This window comes from Penaeus vannamei, chromosome 3 (genome assembly GCF_042767895.1).
Source record: "Penaeus vannamei isolate JL-2024 chromosome 3, ASM4276789v1, whole genome shotgun sequence".
NCBI lineage: Eukaryota > Metazoa > Arthropoda > Malacostraca > Decapoda > Penaeidae > Penaeus > Penaeus vannamei.
Window position 1 is genome coordinate 10,231,330 of NC_091551.1, and position 15,000 is coordinate 10,246,329.

Here is a 15,000-nt window from a genome sequence, read left to right on the forward strand (position 1 = left end):
GGTTATCTTATTCAAGCGCAGCGGTGGTCTAATTAAGCGGTTGCCTCAGGTGTCTGCCCCGGGTATCGCCGGGTTGGGGGGGAGGTAGGTGGTAGATAGCAGGTGGTGGGTGGCGGGTGGTGGGTGGCGGGTGGCGGGTGGTGAGTAGTAGGGAGTGGGGGTGGGGGTGGGTAGCAGGTGGTGGGTAGCGGGTGGTGGGTTGCGGGTGGTGGGTAGCGGGTGGTGGGTGGTGTGTAGTGGGTAGTAGGTGGGTGGGTGGTGGGTAGCGGGTAGGTGGTGGATAGCGGGTGGTGTGAAGTGGGTGGTGGATGGAAGGTAGCAAGGGGTGGGTGATGGGTAGCAGGGGGTGGGTGGTGGGCAGTAAGGGGGTGGGTGGGTGGCAGTAGGGGGGTGGGTGGTGGGCAGTAGGGGGGTGGGTGGTGGGCAGTAGGGGGGTGGGGGTGGACAGCAGAGGGGTGGGGGTGGGGGGTGGGCAGCAGAGGGGTGGGGGTGGGTGGTGGGCAGTAGGGGGGTGAGTGGTGGGCAGTAGGGGGTGGGTGGTGGGTAGCGGGTGGGTGGTGGATGGTGGGTAGCGGGCTGTGGGTAGTAGGGGGTGGGTGGTGGGCAGTAGGGGGTGGGTGATGGGCAGTAGGGGATGGATGGTGGGCAGTAGGGGGTGGGTGGTGGGTAGCGGGTGGGTGGTGGATGGTGGGTAGTGGGTAGCGGGCTGTGGGTAGTAGGGGGTGGGTGGTGGGTAGTAGGGGGTAGGGGGTAGGGGGTGGGTGATGGGCATTAGGGGGTGGGTGGTGGGTAGTAGGCGGTGGGTGGTGGGTAGCGGGTGGTGTGATGTGGATGGTGGATAGAAGTGGGTGGGTGGTAGGTAGCAGGGGTAAATAGTGGATAGTGGTTGTGGGAGATGGGTAGCAGGTGGTGGGTGGTGGGTGGCGGGCAGTGGGTAGTGGGCAGTGGGCAGTGGGTAGAGGGTTGGAGTAGGGGATAGGGTTTAGGGGGTAGAGGGTTGGGGTAGGGTGTTGAGGGTAAGAGGATAGAAGGAAGACGGTAGAAGGCAGAGGGTGTAGGGTAGAGGGTAGAGGGTAGAGGGTAGAGGGTAGAGGGTAGAGGGTAGAGGGTAGAGGGTAGAGGGTAGAGGGTAGAGGGTGTAGGGTGTAGAGTGTAGTGGACTGTGGAGAGTGGATAGCGGTTAGAGGGACAGCAAAACGAAATGATTCAGGAGAGTCCGGCTGACGAACGGTGCGTGTGTCTTAAAAGATGCCACCACTAATACCCCCGCCATGTGATAAGGAGAAGGGTGCCCCGTTTTACACCAACCCCCGTCGGATCATCCAGAGGGTACTGCCGATTGTTGCAAGCGCCGATGTTTCCGAATAACGTGGCAGAAAACAACAGCCTCGATTCGGAAGACCCTTTGTCTGGAAACGCCAGACTTCAGAACGCACACACACAAAAAAATAATAACGAACTCTAAAAAAATCAGAACACATAACATGGCAACATAACAACGAACTCTAAAAAGAACTTCAGAACACATAGCATAGCAAAATAACAACGAACTCTAAAAAAAATCAGAACACAACACAGCAAAATAACGACAAACTCTACATAATGAAGCCCAAATCACGCTTGCCCTTCACCCCAAACCCAGAAGAGAGCATTTCATCCTCTTAAACCACATGTTCCTCCAAGAGAGGAATCGCACGCCCGATCCCCCGAGCGCCAGCAGCAGCGGAGGCCGTCAGGTGGGCGTCTCTGGGCCCTCAGCGGCGGAGGCGAGCGCTCTGTCCTCCGAGGCGAATCCGGTCCGTCTCTGCGGGGGAGGGACGGGATTCTTCGGGCGGCGCCGCGGACTGGTTTCAAGGGTCGCCCCCACCAGGAGTCCCGTCCTCGAGCTGCTAAAATCCTAGTACACGAGCTAGTCATAAAACCACAACTAGTAAAGTGTGCATGGAATTGCAAAACCATAGCTAGTAGAGTATACACGATCTATCAATATCCCACCTAGTAGAGTGGACACCTTCCTAGCAAAAGCCCTAGCTAGTAAAGTGACCGAGATGCCAAACTCCTAGTTAACAAAGCCATACACTAATAACAAAAACCCTACTCTGTAAACTGGACGACGTAGCACATCCCCTCCTCGTAAGCCATACCCGAGCGAGCCCTACACCGCCCACCACACAACGCCCCCACGAAACACGGACCCAGCGCGCCCCCGACACCGCCGCCTCCGCCACCGCCGTCGTGCGTTCCAGCCGCCCGCCCTTGGGCCTCGCCCCCCGGCCCTCGCCATAACAGGGTCTCTGCCCCGTCCCCCGCCGCGAGGACTACCCCGGTGTCATCATTAACCCTAACCCTCCCACATACATACAAATTACGCTTCTCGGTCCTTTCGTCTCGTGTCTGCCATCCGTCTCGCTCCAACTTTTTCAACACTCGCCACTACCCGGAGATGGAAGAAAAACCCAGCATCCACAGAGCCATTTTCTCAATTCTTTCGTTCGGTTGAGATATTCTCGTTCTCATACCGTGTCACTGCTTAAGGTATTCTCAAACACGAGAGCGATATATGCGGTATACACTCCGTATGTGTATATATATGTGTAGGTGTATTGTATGTGTATCTGTATGCTTACGTGTGCGTGTGCGTGTGCGTGTGCGTATACGTGTGAGTGTGCATGTGCGTGCGTGTGTATGTGCGTGCGTGTGCATACGTGTGTACATGCGTGTTTGTTTTTTTTCTTGAGAGTGAGAGGAAAAAAGAGTGGGAGACTATGTAGACGGCTTGGATGAAGAATTAAACTGTAAAGAGGGCGATAAAAGGGATAAAAGGGAGGGAGGGAAAGAAAGAGAGACAGACAGAAGAAGGTAGATAAAGAGCAAAAAGGAAGAGGGTGAGGGAGAGGACAAGAGAAAGGGGGAAGGAGAAAGAGAGGCAAAGGGAGAGGAAGAGGGAAAGGGGCAAGTAGAGCAGAGAGACCAGAGCGTACAGACGAGAGAAGGTAAGAGGGATGGGGAGGAGAGGAAAGAAGAGAGAATAATAGATGGAATAAGAGGATTGGAGAGGAGAAAGAGAAGGGGAAGGGGGAAGGAAAGGGAGTTGGGAAAGGGGGGGAGAGGGGGAGAGGGAAAGAGGAAGAGAGGGAGGGAGGAAAAGAAGGAGGGATGGAGGAAGGACGGGGGAAGTGAAAGGGAGTAGGAAGGTAAAGAGAGAGAAATGAGAAAGAAAAGACAGTGGAAAAAAAGAGCCAGGAAGTAGAAAAATAATTCATAAATGCCAATATAGATGTGCTTCTATCCCCCTCCCTCCCTCCCTCCTCTCTCTCTCTCCGTCCCTCTCGCGCTCTCTCCGTCCCTCTCGCGCTCTCTCCGTCCCTCTCGCGCTCTCTCCGTCCCTCTCGCGCTCTCTCCGTCCCTCTCGTGCTCTCTCCGTCCCTCTCGCGCTCTCTCCGTCCCTCTCGCGCTCTCTCCGTCCCTCTCGCGCTCTCTCCGTCCCTCTCGCGCTCTCTCCGTCCCTCTCGCGCTCTCTCCGTCCCTCTCGCGCTCTCTCCGTCCCTCCTCCTCTTTCTCCCTCCCTCCGTCCCTCTCTCTCCCTCTCTCCGTCCCTCTCTCTCCCTCCCTCCCTCCGTCCCTCTCTCTCCCTCTCTCTCTCTCCCTTTCCTTCCTTACCGCCCAACGTTACTCAGAACTGAAATAAAACGCACCAAGCAACTTTAAAATTTCCGTTCCCCTCAGTACGTTTTCCCAACCCGGTGCCCCGCCTAGGTCAGCGGAGTTTACTGTCCTTGACTTTTAACCGTCATTGCTTCGCCGTTTTCTATGACGTCGCAGTTCTCAATCACGAAAAAGCCGAGCATGCGCTGTAGATCACTGACAAACTTAGGCCCTCTGGATTATTTATCGGCCTACACGAGGAAAATGTCCGAAACGGGATAAATCACGCGCCGCCCTTAGCCCGAGCCGAGTGCCATGCATTGCAGAGTGCAACGACAGGTAGCAACGGCGTGTCCAGGCTTTTTTCTGATCCGGTGGCCATGATTTATGCAGGGATGGCACGTAGCACAAGCGAATTACTTGCACACACACAAATATACAAAAACGCACACAAGCGCACGCACGCACATACATACATACATACATACATACATACACACACGCACACGCACACACACACACACGCACACACACACGCACACGCACACGCACACGCACGCACACACACACACACACACACATATTCACACACACACATATTCACACACACACACACACACACACACACACACACACACACACACACACACACACACACACACACACACACACACACACACACACACACACACATACACATACACATACACATACACATACACATACACATACACACACACATACACACACACACAATCACACACAATCACACACACACGCGGGCGAATCGAGATAGCCCTAACTTAAATTCCCCAGCGCCCATGCCTGCCTGCATTACTGACTCCCACGCCCCGCCTCCCACTGGGTCGAGCGCCAGTCACAGCCAGTCACCTGGGATGGCCGGGCGGACTCCCAGGGTGGCACGTCCCCGCCGGGCAGATCATCATGACGCACATGGCAATCACAGTTGTCATGGAGAAGGAGGGCGCGCACCGAAGGCCGGCGCAGGCAGCGTTCCATGAGGACGCTTCTTAAGCGACTGAAAAACCTTTTCCAGGGATGTGCGGGAGCGGCCGGGCATGTCTCAAAGTTTAAATACACACATACACGCATCGAGCAATTTCTCGCCTTCCCGATGCACAAGTCACGTCCATATTAAAAGAAACAATACAGGACCCATCGACGTCTGGTGAATCTCTTCATTTATTCATACAGTATACCTTCTCTCGCTGGATCGCGTGGAACTGTCGACGTGCGTGCGTGCGTGCGTGCGTGTGTACCTCTCCTTCCCTTGACCTCTGTGTGTGTGTGTGTGTGTGTGTGTGTGTGTGTGTGTGTGTGTGTGTGTGTGTGTGTGTGTGTGTGTGTGTGTGTGTGTGTGTGTGTGTGTGTGTGTGTGTGTGTGTGTGTGTGTGTGTGTGTGTGTGTGTGTGTGTGTGTGTGTGTGTGTGTGTGTGTGTGTGTGTGTGTGTGTGTGTGTGTGCGTGCGCGTGCGCGTGCGCGTGCGCGTGCGTGTGCGTGTGTGTGTGCGCGTGTGCGTGTGTGTGTGCGCGTGTGCGTGTATGTGCGCGTATGCGTGCGCGTGTGCGTGCGTGTGTGCGCGCCTGGGCGGATCGGGACCCGCGTACACTTCTCGATTACAAGTACAACGTCGAATTCCTAACCCCAACTCCTGCAGTTGCTCTGGCGACATAGATCGCCGGCGAAGGGTGGTGACACGACACGTGAGCAACCGATTTTTTTTTCTACATCCTCTGACACTTACGCCACGAATCATCCAGTCTTGTTAATGCCATGAATAAGACGACACTGGATATTTTACGAAAATAATGACATATTTCTGCACACAACCATCGCCTCGCTCCTGGCCACGAAATGTTTTCCTAATGCTAAGAGTCTGAGGCTTTGCCGGCGACCACGAGCCACCCCTACCTTACTTTTACTTTCCCGAAAATCTTCAAGTACGACGGCGATTTACACACATTTCATTTATTGCCGACGACACGAGAGTACGGGTGTCGTATTTACTGCCGATGGGGTGCTTATAGCATTAATCGACATAACAAGACCCAGTCGCCTACAAATTACTAGGAAAAGACCTCCGAAATGAAGAAAAAAGGCATCTTACTGCCTCAGTCTCCACCTCTGAAACATAGGTGGGTGGGGGGAGTTATGCACATGTGTGTGTGGGGGGGGGGTGCGTGTGTGACAGGGGGGGTGCGTGTGTGGGGGGGGGGGGCGTGTGCGTGTGTGTGTGTGGGGGGGGGTACGTGCATGTTTGAGCGTGTGTGTGTGTGTGTGTGTGTGTGTGTGTGTGTGTGTGTGTGTGTGTGTGTGTGTGTGTGTGTGTGTGTGTGTGTGTGTGTGTGTGTGTGTGTGTGTGTGTGTGTGTTTATATATATACGTATGTATAAGTATATGCGCGCGTGTGTGTGGACGTGCACGTGCGTGTGCGTAAGCGTCAGCGTCTGAGTCTGCGTCTGCGTCTGCGTAAGCGTCTGCGTCTGCGCGCGCGCATTTCAATATAATTTTTCTTTATTTCTTATTTTCTTCTATACATAAAACCGAAAAGTTAATACCAAATCCCTCGCACTGTCCCTTGAAACACTAATATCAGTGCAATTTACGACTGACGTTTTATATACATTTATCTTTAATTAAAAGGTACCTTAATGTGTTTTCAGTTAGGAATAAAGTTTTAAACACAAGTAGTGATAATAAATGTATGTTCAACAAAATATGTTCAAATATAAACATGAGTAATATAAACCATTCACCTGTTATTAAAAATAAAACAAATATTTGGACAAATGGATAGTCACAAATACGTTTTTTTTCTCATAGTCTATTTGCTTCATGCCTTACGTGAAGCCTATATAATATGCTGAGAAACCATATAGGCTTGTATGGTTTCAAAAACTACTGATTCCATAAATATCTGTAACAATGTTCTTCCTATTTTCCTTCAATCCAACAATTCATCTTTTTTAGTATCACAGAGTAAACAACTCAGTTCTACTGTGTGACTGGTTTGAGAAACAAACAAGCAAGTACACGTTCTTCTGCCAATGTCATTTGATTAGTGACAATAAATTGTGAGGGGAGTTCTAACTTACAAAAAGTATCAGCCATTATCACCTACTGATTAACCAAAGATGTACATATAACCTGTCAGGATCGGGACTGACAGACATCAATACAATTCATCAAGGGAAAATTGTAAAGATGCTCTAATATTGCGAGTTGGTGAAGATAAATCCATTAGGTTATCCAAATAGCACTTTCTCCTAAAGCAGTACAATATGCAGCAAAAACTTTGAGTGTAGTTTTTTATCAATACTTAAAATTGCATTACAAACTTTGTAAAATGTCATGTGGGATGTCATGTACTACAAGTCATGACCTATCAGTAAAAATAAAACTGTCTCTGAAACCAATAATGGAGATGATCTAATTACAAGAGTTTCTAGAGCATAAATATGCAACAGGTTGTTAAGTCAATCATCCTGTCATTACACTTTTAATAGCCAATATAATATAAAATGAAAAAATTACTAGGTTTTCACACACTACCAACCACAGGGATATTTAGCATCTTTGATGAAAAGCTGCTGTCTCTGAAAAGTCAATTTCCTTTCCTTTAATCTTTAACCTTAAAGCATTACAATATTTTGAATATAAGATAACCATCACATCTTCTGCTTTGACATCCCACTACAGAAATAACAACCAACAGACTAATATGCATAGCAAGGAACGCTTTCCAACAGGCAGCCAACTGTTGGGAGTAGAGTTAAGAATACCAGTACACAAACTATACAAATCATAATACCTACATGGCCTAAACATAAAAGGATATAAATAAAAATAACCAAAGGTACTGAAGACTAAAGATGCCTAGGCTACATATAATAGACCTACAAACAATTTCTTAACTGCTAAGAAATTATACAGTCAAAATACTGCACTAGAATATCCAAAGAACACCTAACAAAGGTAAGGTTTACTCTTTTCCCTGATTTTCAGATTTTTGAAAGTTTAATTCCTATTAGTCATGTTAATAACATTATAATAATTATAATGTCTATAACAATAATTACACGACTGATATTGATTTGCATTTTAAAGATAAAATTTTTATTGAAAACTCAAGGAAAGGGTCAGTCTACTAATTGACTCCTTGGTGGCTGAGCCGCTGTGGAGCCATCTATCAAAACAACAGTGAACATTACGTTTTCCTGGCAGCATTGGATTAAGGAAAAGTCTTGGTCAATGAAGAACATCAAATATCACTAACTTCTCATATCAGAAAAAAATCAAAAGAAAACAGCCTCTCCCAAAAAGGAAAAGAAAATAAATGTATGGAAATCAATATAATTTTCAAAAATACTCAAATTTTAATTGTATCTTCTCAAACATTTTATTTACAAGTCTGCTGCACATGTATTGTGCTAAAAACAGGAAATATATGCCTTTCTCTGTCACAGAAGCAAGTTCTGTCATAAAATTCTCATAATATCAATTTGTAAATGAATAATGCTTTCACCTAAATCAAGGTCTAGAGTTCTTGATACAGACTACAGAAAAATTAAGAGAATCACTGGTCAAATATGCTTCTTACTACAATTTCCATACCTGTCAGCAAAGGCAAAGGCCAGCAAACCACCACTTATACTGCATTATGCATAGATGGAACTTGTACACTTTCCTCACAACCTACTGTCGAATAAGAAACCAATTCAAACTGTAATTCACCATAACATATGTAGTGCAAGTTTGTGTAGAGGCCAAAATAATCACTCAAAAACATCCCGTAATTAGACTGGACTTCAGATCATAGGCCTTCCATTATAATTCACAGAAACTTTCAAGTACTTCTTGATAAAATGCAGATATTGTAACTAAGTTCAGTATCTATCACACTAGCACAATTTAAAGCAATTTTCATTTGCAATCCAGTGTCTACTATCATGGTCTGCCACTGTGCACCTACAATATTGTAAGGATACCAAGAGCTTTTCATCTGGTAAAAACATAGACATGCCAAGATAGGTTAGCTTTTGCCTGTTTTATCTGTTTTATATATATATATATATATATATATATATATATATATATATATATATATATATATATATATATATATATATATATATATATATATATCATGAATTTTGGACTTCATATATGCAGAATATAGTGCAAAAATATCCAGAGGCATACTATGAGTAGTAGTGCCAGAAAATAAACCAGGCATGAACCAAAAGGTCCACCTTTCCACCTTCAAAGCATGTGCAACTGTCCAGCAACAAAGATATGACAATTACAACTCCTTTATATGCTTCTTTTTATTTCATTTTAATGTAACTGTTTTGAATAAATACTGTTCCTTTGGAAAAGAAAAAGCCACTCTGAAAGTGACATCCTATAACATAATGCCTAGATCTTCAGTCACTCCAAGATGACAGCTCAAATTCAGAAACACTTGGGTCACCTTAGACGAAGAGCCGGACCTGCATCTTGTTCCCATCAGCCAATCACCGTTGGCTACAGTGCAAAACACCTTAAGGTGATCGGCTGACTGGTGCAAGATGGCAGTCTGGCTCCCCATCTAAGGTGTCACAAGTGTCTGAATATGAGCATAAGTCCCAGTATGCCATGTAGGGCTACGCCTACTCTAAGTTGTGTGTGCTAAAAAGCTGTTCACATATTTGGTCCTAACTGGTGTCACTAGGAAGACACAGGCTCTCCAAAGTAAGCCTAGACTCTTTTTAGCTCCAATACCCAAACAATCATTTATGTTACAGAGAAGAAAATAGAGAATAGGGTTAATCTATGTTTCAAAGTTTTCAATTTTTTGGTAATTCCTTACACACGGATGCAATTGCCAAAGACAAAGTCCCTATCTGCACATCACAAAATTTACTTAACAATCTCAAGATATGGTGTGCCCTTCAGAAACTACCCGAAGGAAGGAATGATAGAGACTCTGCCTCCTCAACCCCCCCCCTATCAACAAACAATGTTTTCACCTCGGTATGCACAGCAAGATAGAGCTGAAACTCAAGAGCACAAATAGGACTTTATTTGTAGCATTACCATTCGTGTTTGTAGATAATTTCCTGTACTGACTACTGCAACTTTTAATCCTCTATAACAGTGTTGTCCAAACTGGGGTCTGCCTACCCCTGGGGGTACACAACATGGATCATAAGGGTACGTGAATAAACAAGGAACACATATATTCAAGCATTTTGTTATTAAAAAATCTTTTTAAATTTTGTATCAAATTCAAATTTATTGACCAACACTCCTGCAATGCAGTCTTTTCATAATTAGTATATTATTTGCATTATCCTTAATAAAAGTTTGTTTACCTATGGCATACGGGGGTGGGGGTGGGGGGTACATAACAGTGCAAGAAGCTAATAAAGGGTACATTAGGCAAAAATGTTTGGACAACACTGCTCTATAAGATTATCATTTTCACTTTGCCCTAGCATTAATGCACCCATACTGAAAAGATCAACCAAATTTTTTTTCTAGCAACTGACTCCACATACCACCAACACCTGATTTGGTATGGCATCGGGAGATCCCATCTTGGGTGGTTTAAACATGTACGTTTGAGAAAGAGCAATTTACTAAAAAAATTATTACTGGATATTTATTGTGGATATTGGCAATAACTCCTGAAAACTATCTCTAAACTGATGGGCCAATCATAGGCTTCTTGCTATCAAACTATCAATGGCAATCCCCTCATTTGGTAAAGATATGTGCCTGATTATTGTATACATTCTAGTGAGAGATATAAAAAAATTAATGATATATACCCATGATGCTCTACCTCATAAGTTTATCATCAAATAAGGACCAGCTCAAGCTTTGTCCAAGCAGAATATATGAGGAAAAATTTTGTTGACCTTATTACTATTGGACCTTAAGGCATAAAGGCAACTAAAATCAGTATATGCTATGCAGGTGAGAAAACTGTACAAATATCTCAGTCAACAGTGTTATTCTCCATCACATAAATGAAACATATTTTATATGATCTGTCACCCCTCCTAAGCCAAAACCCTGAAGGTATGACAGGAAATGAACAACGGGTTCATTTTAATCACATCACACAACATGACCAATTCTAAATCTTGCAAATGAAAGGCATGTTATCATAAACAACACAAAAACCATAGCTATGGCATATGTAACAAGATTACTTTGAAGACTTTTAAGATCAAAAACAATTCCTTCACTAAGACAGACAAGTGAAAATATGTAATTTCTGCGGTAGTGTACACTAAAACTATGTAAGAAAATATAAAAGCCCAAAAAATACTAATTCAGTAAACGAAATTTAAACTACAATCCAGTTCTTCCTAGGCCTAACAACGAATACAATACCAATGCACACACCGTTAGGATCTGCAATATAAGTTTTTTCCTTCTGCTATTTCGCTTAAATTGGGAAACAATAACACCCTCATAACTAAAGACACAAAAATCAAAACCTTTCCATCTGCTGGATTCTGTGGCACTCAAAACTGCTACTTACTCGGCGCCATGAACGAGAAGGTCGGGCCGTCGTCTGTTGCAGGGCAGGCAGGGACAAGGTCACGTAGTCCCTCCGTTCTTCTATTACTCCTCCTGAAAACATCATTAAATCATCACAGTCCAGGCGTTCTCAGAGTGATTTCTCTTCCGTTAAACCGCAGAGCGAAGGGCACGACTCCCTCACACGAGCATCTGCGGACGACAACACTCTCAGCCTCGCTATAGACGAAGTAAGGTTTTGTTTACGATCGACTCGGGACGAAAGACTTGTGAAATGAGGATCAACCGGGTCCGGATCCCTTGTGGTATCGCTCTTTTAGGGTCGGTGATGCCACATAACGGATAGTTAGGCTTTACGGGGAAACTTCTTAACAGCTAGTTTGCCATTTTATTACTTATGTTTCTCGCTTGTATTTCTCCATCTGTCAAGTTGTTGTGAACATCGCATCCGACACATTTCCCCTTAGTTTATCCGCGAGATGTGAAGACATTTGCACACCATTGTTGAATTTCCCTTACGTTTATTATTATCTTTTTTTTACAGTAGATCGCATATTTTACGCATTTGATTCGGTACATTTGGTTTATGCATAAATTTGCGCCAAGGTTAATTTTTCTCCCTGATATTACTGTTTCTATATTTATATCGCGCACTGTAAACACGCTGCAGAAAATGATAAATTGATAGCGGTTTACCTGACTCTGTGGTGTGTGAACGAGGCTGTACAATGTATTCGTGCAAAGCGCACACGCCCATAGCTACTATTGTAAGCAGTTCTTGCGACGATAATGCTTATGTATGGTAACAAAAACTGTAGCAGTGAGGGTGGTGTTGGCGGTGATATCCACCATCGTCGTCGTCGTCATCATCATCGTCATCATCATCATCATCATCATAAATGTGATGATTTAATAAATAAAGGTGAATGTGATGATAATGAGGGTAATGGAATATGTTGAGGTTAATAGTGGATTATAGTTATCATTATTAATGTTATCAGCATTGTTAATATTGCATTTGTTGTTATCCTTAATCCGATGAGTATTATCATGATCTTTGTTATTATTCTTATTATCACTGTTGATCTTATTCATAAGATCAACATAAGATAAGCAGCGCGTATCAGTATAGCTAAGAATATTTGTAAAATAGTACCGTGCTGTACAGTGTTGTATATTCAAAATGTCTAACAAAAATATATTAGAATTGTAGTGAACGTCAGAACAGCGCTAATGTGTCGCCACACCTGATCTATTAGACATAATTACTGGACCAAAATATATGAAGTTAATAATAAACTTCAACTGATGCATCACTGTTTGAATTCTCTATAGGATTTCTGTTCTTCACTTCTTGGACTACCGTATCAGAGACGACATTGGCAACCATGTCTTATAAATAGCTATAAATGTAGCCCGATTAAGAGTCATCATTACTGGAGATGTCCAGTCTTGGCATGACCGTGTGCAGCAAAGGCTATGTGCGTATGTAGTCTTTGGTGTGCAGACTGAAGTCGAATGACAAGCGGTCGGTTTGTTAAAATTGTGCGGGGCCCGACCCGATGAATATTCGTATATTTACCATGTATGAATAAAGAAATAAATGCATATTTGTCAGTCTAGGTATTTATATCAACCGGGCGGATAGATAAATGTATATCTATCAGATAGATAAATATATGTACATTTATTTTGGGGTATTTGCATCTCCGTATTAAGAATATTCATTGGGTCTGATCTCGCAAAGTTTTATCAAACCGTCTGTTCCTCAGGACTTACAGGTTAATACCTTCATGAATTATGATAGAATGAGTGTGATAGGTATCCTACTTTATACCTTCAAGATTTTATTCAATGGTTGAAAACTAAAAACAAAACGAAACAAAAAGAGTTTATATACAGTAAAGTGTAATATCCAACAATTTTTATCTAAGACAAAATAACAGGATTTTCAGAGCTTGCACCCTCACTTCCAATTCCTGTCAAATTCACTAATAGACCCGAAGCATCATTGTGGTAACTGTCGATATACAAACACGATTTTGCCATATTGTGTCTTTGACATTACTTGTGTCATTATCATTATCAGTTTTCATCGTCTCCTCAGCTGTGCATGTGAGTCTTGTTTTTCCTTGTGATACGATTGGAGGTCAGCCATTTCAAGCCTCGAAGAGAGACGACTTGTATGGGAGAAAGAATTTGATAGCAAGTGCAGTGGCAAAATCCGCTTTCAATTTTAGCTTAAACCATAGACGGAATGTACCGATGCCTTATTTCCTAAAGGCCTTCTTACGGTCCAGCGAATGTAGAAAAGGTGAATGTCATCATTAATACGGCTGGTCCAGCGAATCACAACTGGAAGTGTCTTAAATTACACTGGAAAGGGGAGGCTTAGCTCAACCGATTTCAGACCATGGACAATGTTCCCCAGTTTGAGTTGAACATTCGGACCAAAAGAATCCGAAAGAAAAACATGAGGTTCGTCGTGTTGACGCTCCATAACAGACATCTGAGAAAAACTGTATTTCTCATGTTCCTTCTAAAGGGAATCCATTATGCAGTAGAATCCCGGACACAATTAATAAGCATGGGAAATAGAAAAGAAAATAACAAAAGCAGACGATTAAAAAAGTGGGACACTGAGCTTCAACTGCACACTAAAAAGTCTGTTTCTGAAACAGTAGAAAAAGTGACATCACAAAAATGTTTAGGAGACAAAACAAGAAAACTTGCTTTCGTGCGTATTCATACCTTTTCATACAATTGTGGAAGGGTTAATTACAACACTTTCAATGATAGTCTATCAGTACCTAAGGAAATGCGTGGCTCTGCAGCATTACAGTAGAAACTCCTGTTCAGACAAGTTTTTTTTCCCCTTAAGGTGTTCGCAGCCTTTGGCCTAGTACGTGCTAATTCACCGAAGAGCGGTTCTGAATCCTCTGCAAGAGTTCCTGTTGCCTTATATTCCGTTGTGTAACGCTCATGTCTAAGACCTAAGACAGCTGTGGTGTGACATAACCTTCCTTGCAATGTCTGGAGTTCCTTTCCTCAGGCTTTTTCGTCTTTCGAGTTTCTGTGCGAGTGTATTTTATATCAACAGAGTTAATGAAAGATATTCTCTTCTCTTGAAACCCAAGACTCAGGCTGGTCAAGAATGCGAGGTAAAGTAAGCGAGGCGGAGTCTAAATATTCATCTGGGAACACTTAAAAGTTTGTGCTTCCCTAACATTTCCAAGAAACGCGTGCATGGAAGACTCCTTTTCGTAGCCTATGTAGCCTACCATGAAGAAATATAACCAGATGAACCGTATTCATGTTGACATGTAGAAAGGTATGAATAAAAATGGATATCTGCACAATACAAAAGACGTATTTGATCGGTTTCCAATAAATCTTCGTCAGAAATACATGATTTCTGACGAAGATATATTTGAAACCGGTCAAATACATCTCTTGTATTATGAAGATATTCATTTTCATTCATAACTTTCTACATATAACCAGTTCTTATGTTCAGATAATTTATGCACGGTAGAGTGAATAATTCCATGAATTAATTCCACGTAGTTTTCAATTCATGTTAATTGCTTAAGAACATCCTGCAGATGACATAGAAGAGTAAGAAACAAGAGCATATAGATGGCTTTGCTAGTGAGTACTATTGATCAACCCTTAATCGGACCGAAAGAACGAGCTCAAAGCAGATTTAGAAACCATTAATTTTTCTCCTGGCAAAGGAAGGTACACATTTATATAGACACTCGACCAGCCCAGCCTTCATTTTGTGTGCAATTATAT

General features: G+C 43.7%; 1 protein-coding gene across 1 annotated transcript in view; it reads right to left on the minus strand.

Moving 5' to 3' along the window:
• alpha-Man-Ib (alpha-Mannosidase class I b) overlaps nt 1-11,429 on the minus strand; it is a 48,149-nt gene extending 36,720 nt beyond the window's left edge. Inside the window, exon 1 of the mRNA XM_070141033.1 lies at nt 11,204-11,429. Coding sequence (XP_069997134.1) covers nt 11,204-11,308 — 105 coding nt within the window. The 5' untranslated portion in view covers nt 11,309-11,429. The remainder of the gene's footprint in view (nt 1-11,203) is intronic.
• Nucleotides 11,430-15,000: the final 3,571 nt, after the last annotated feature.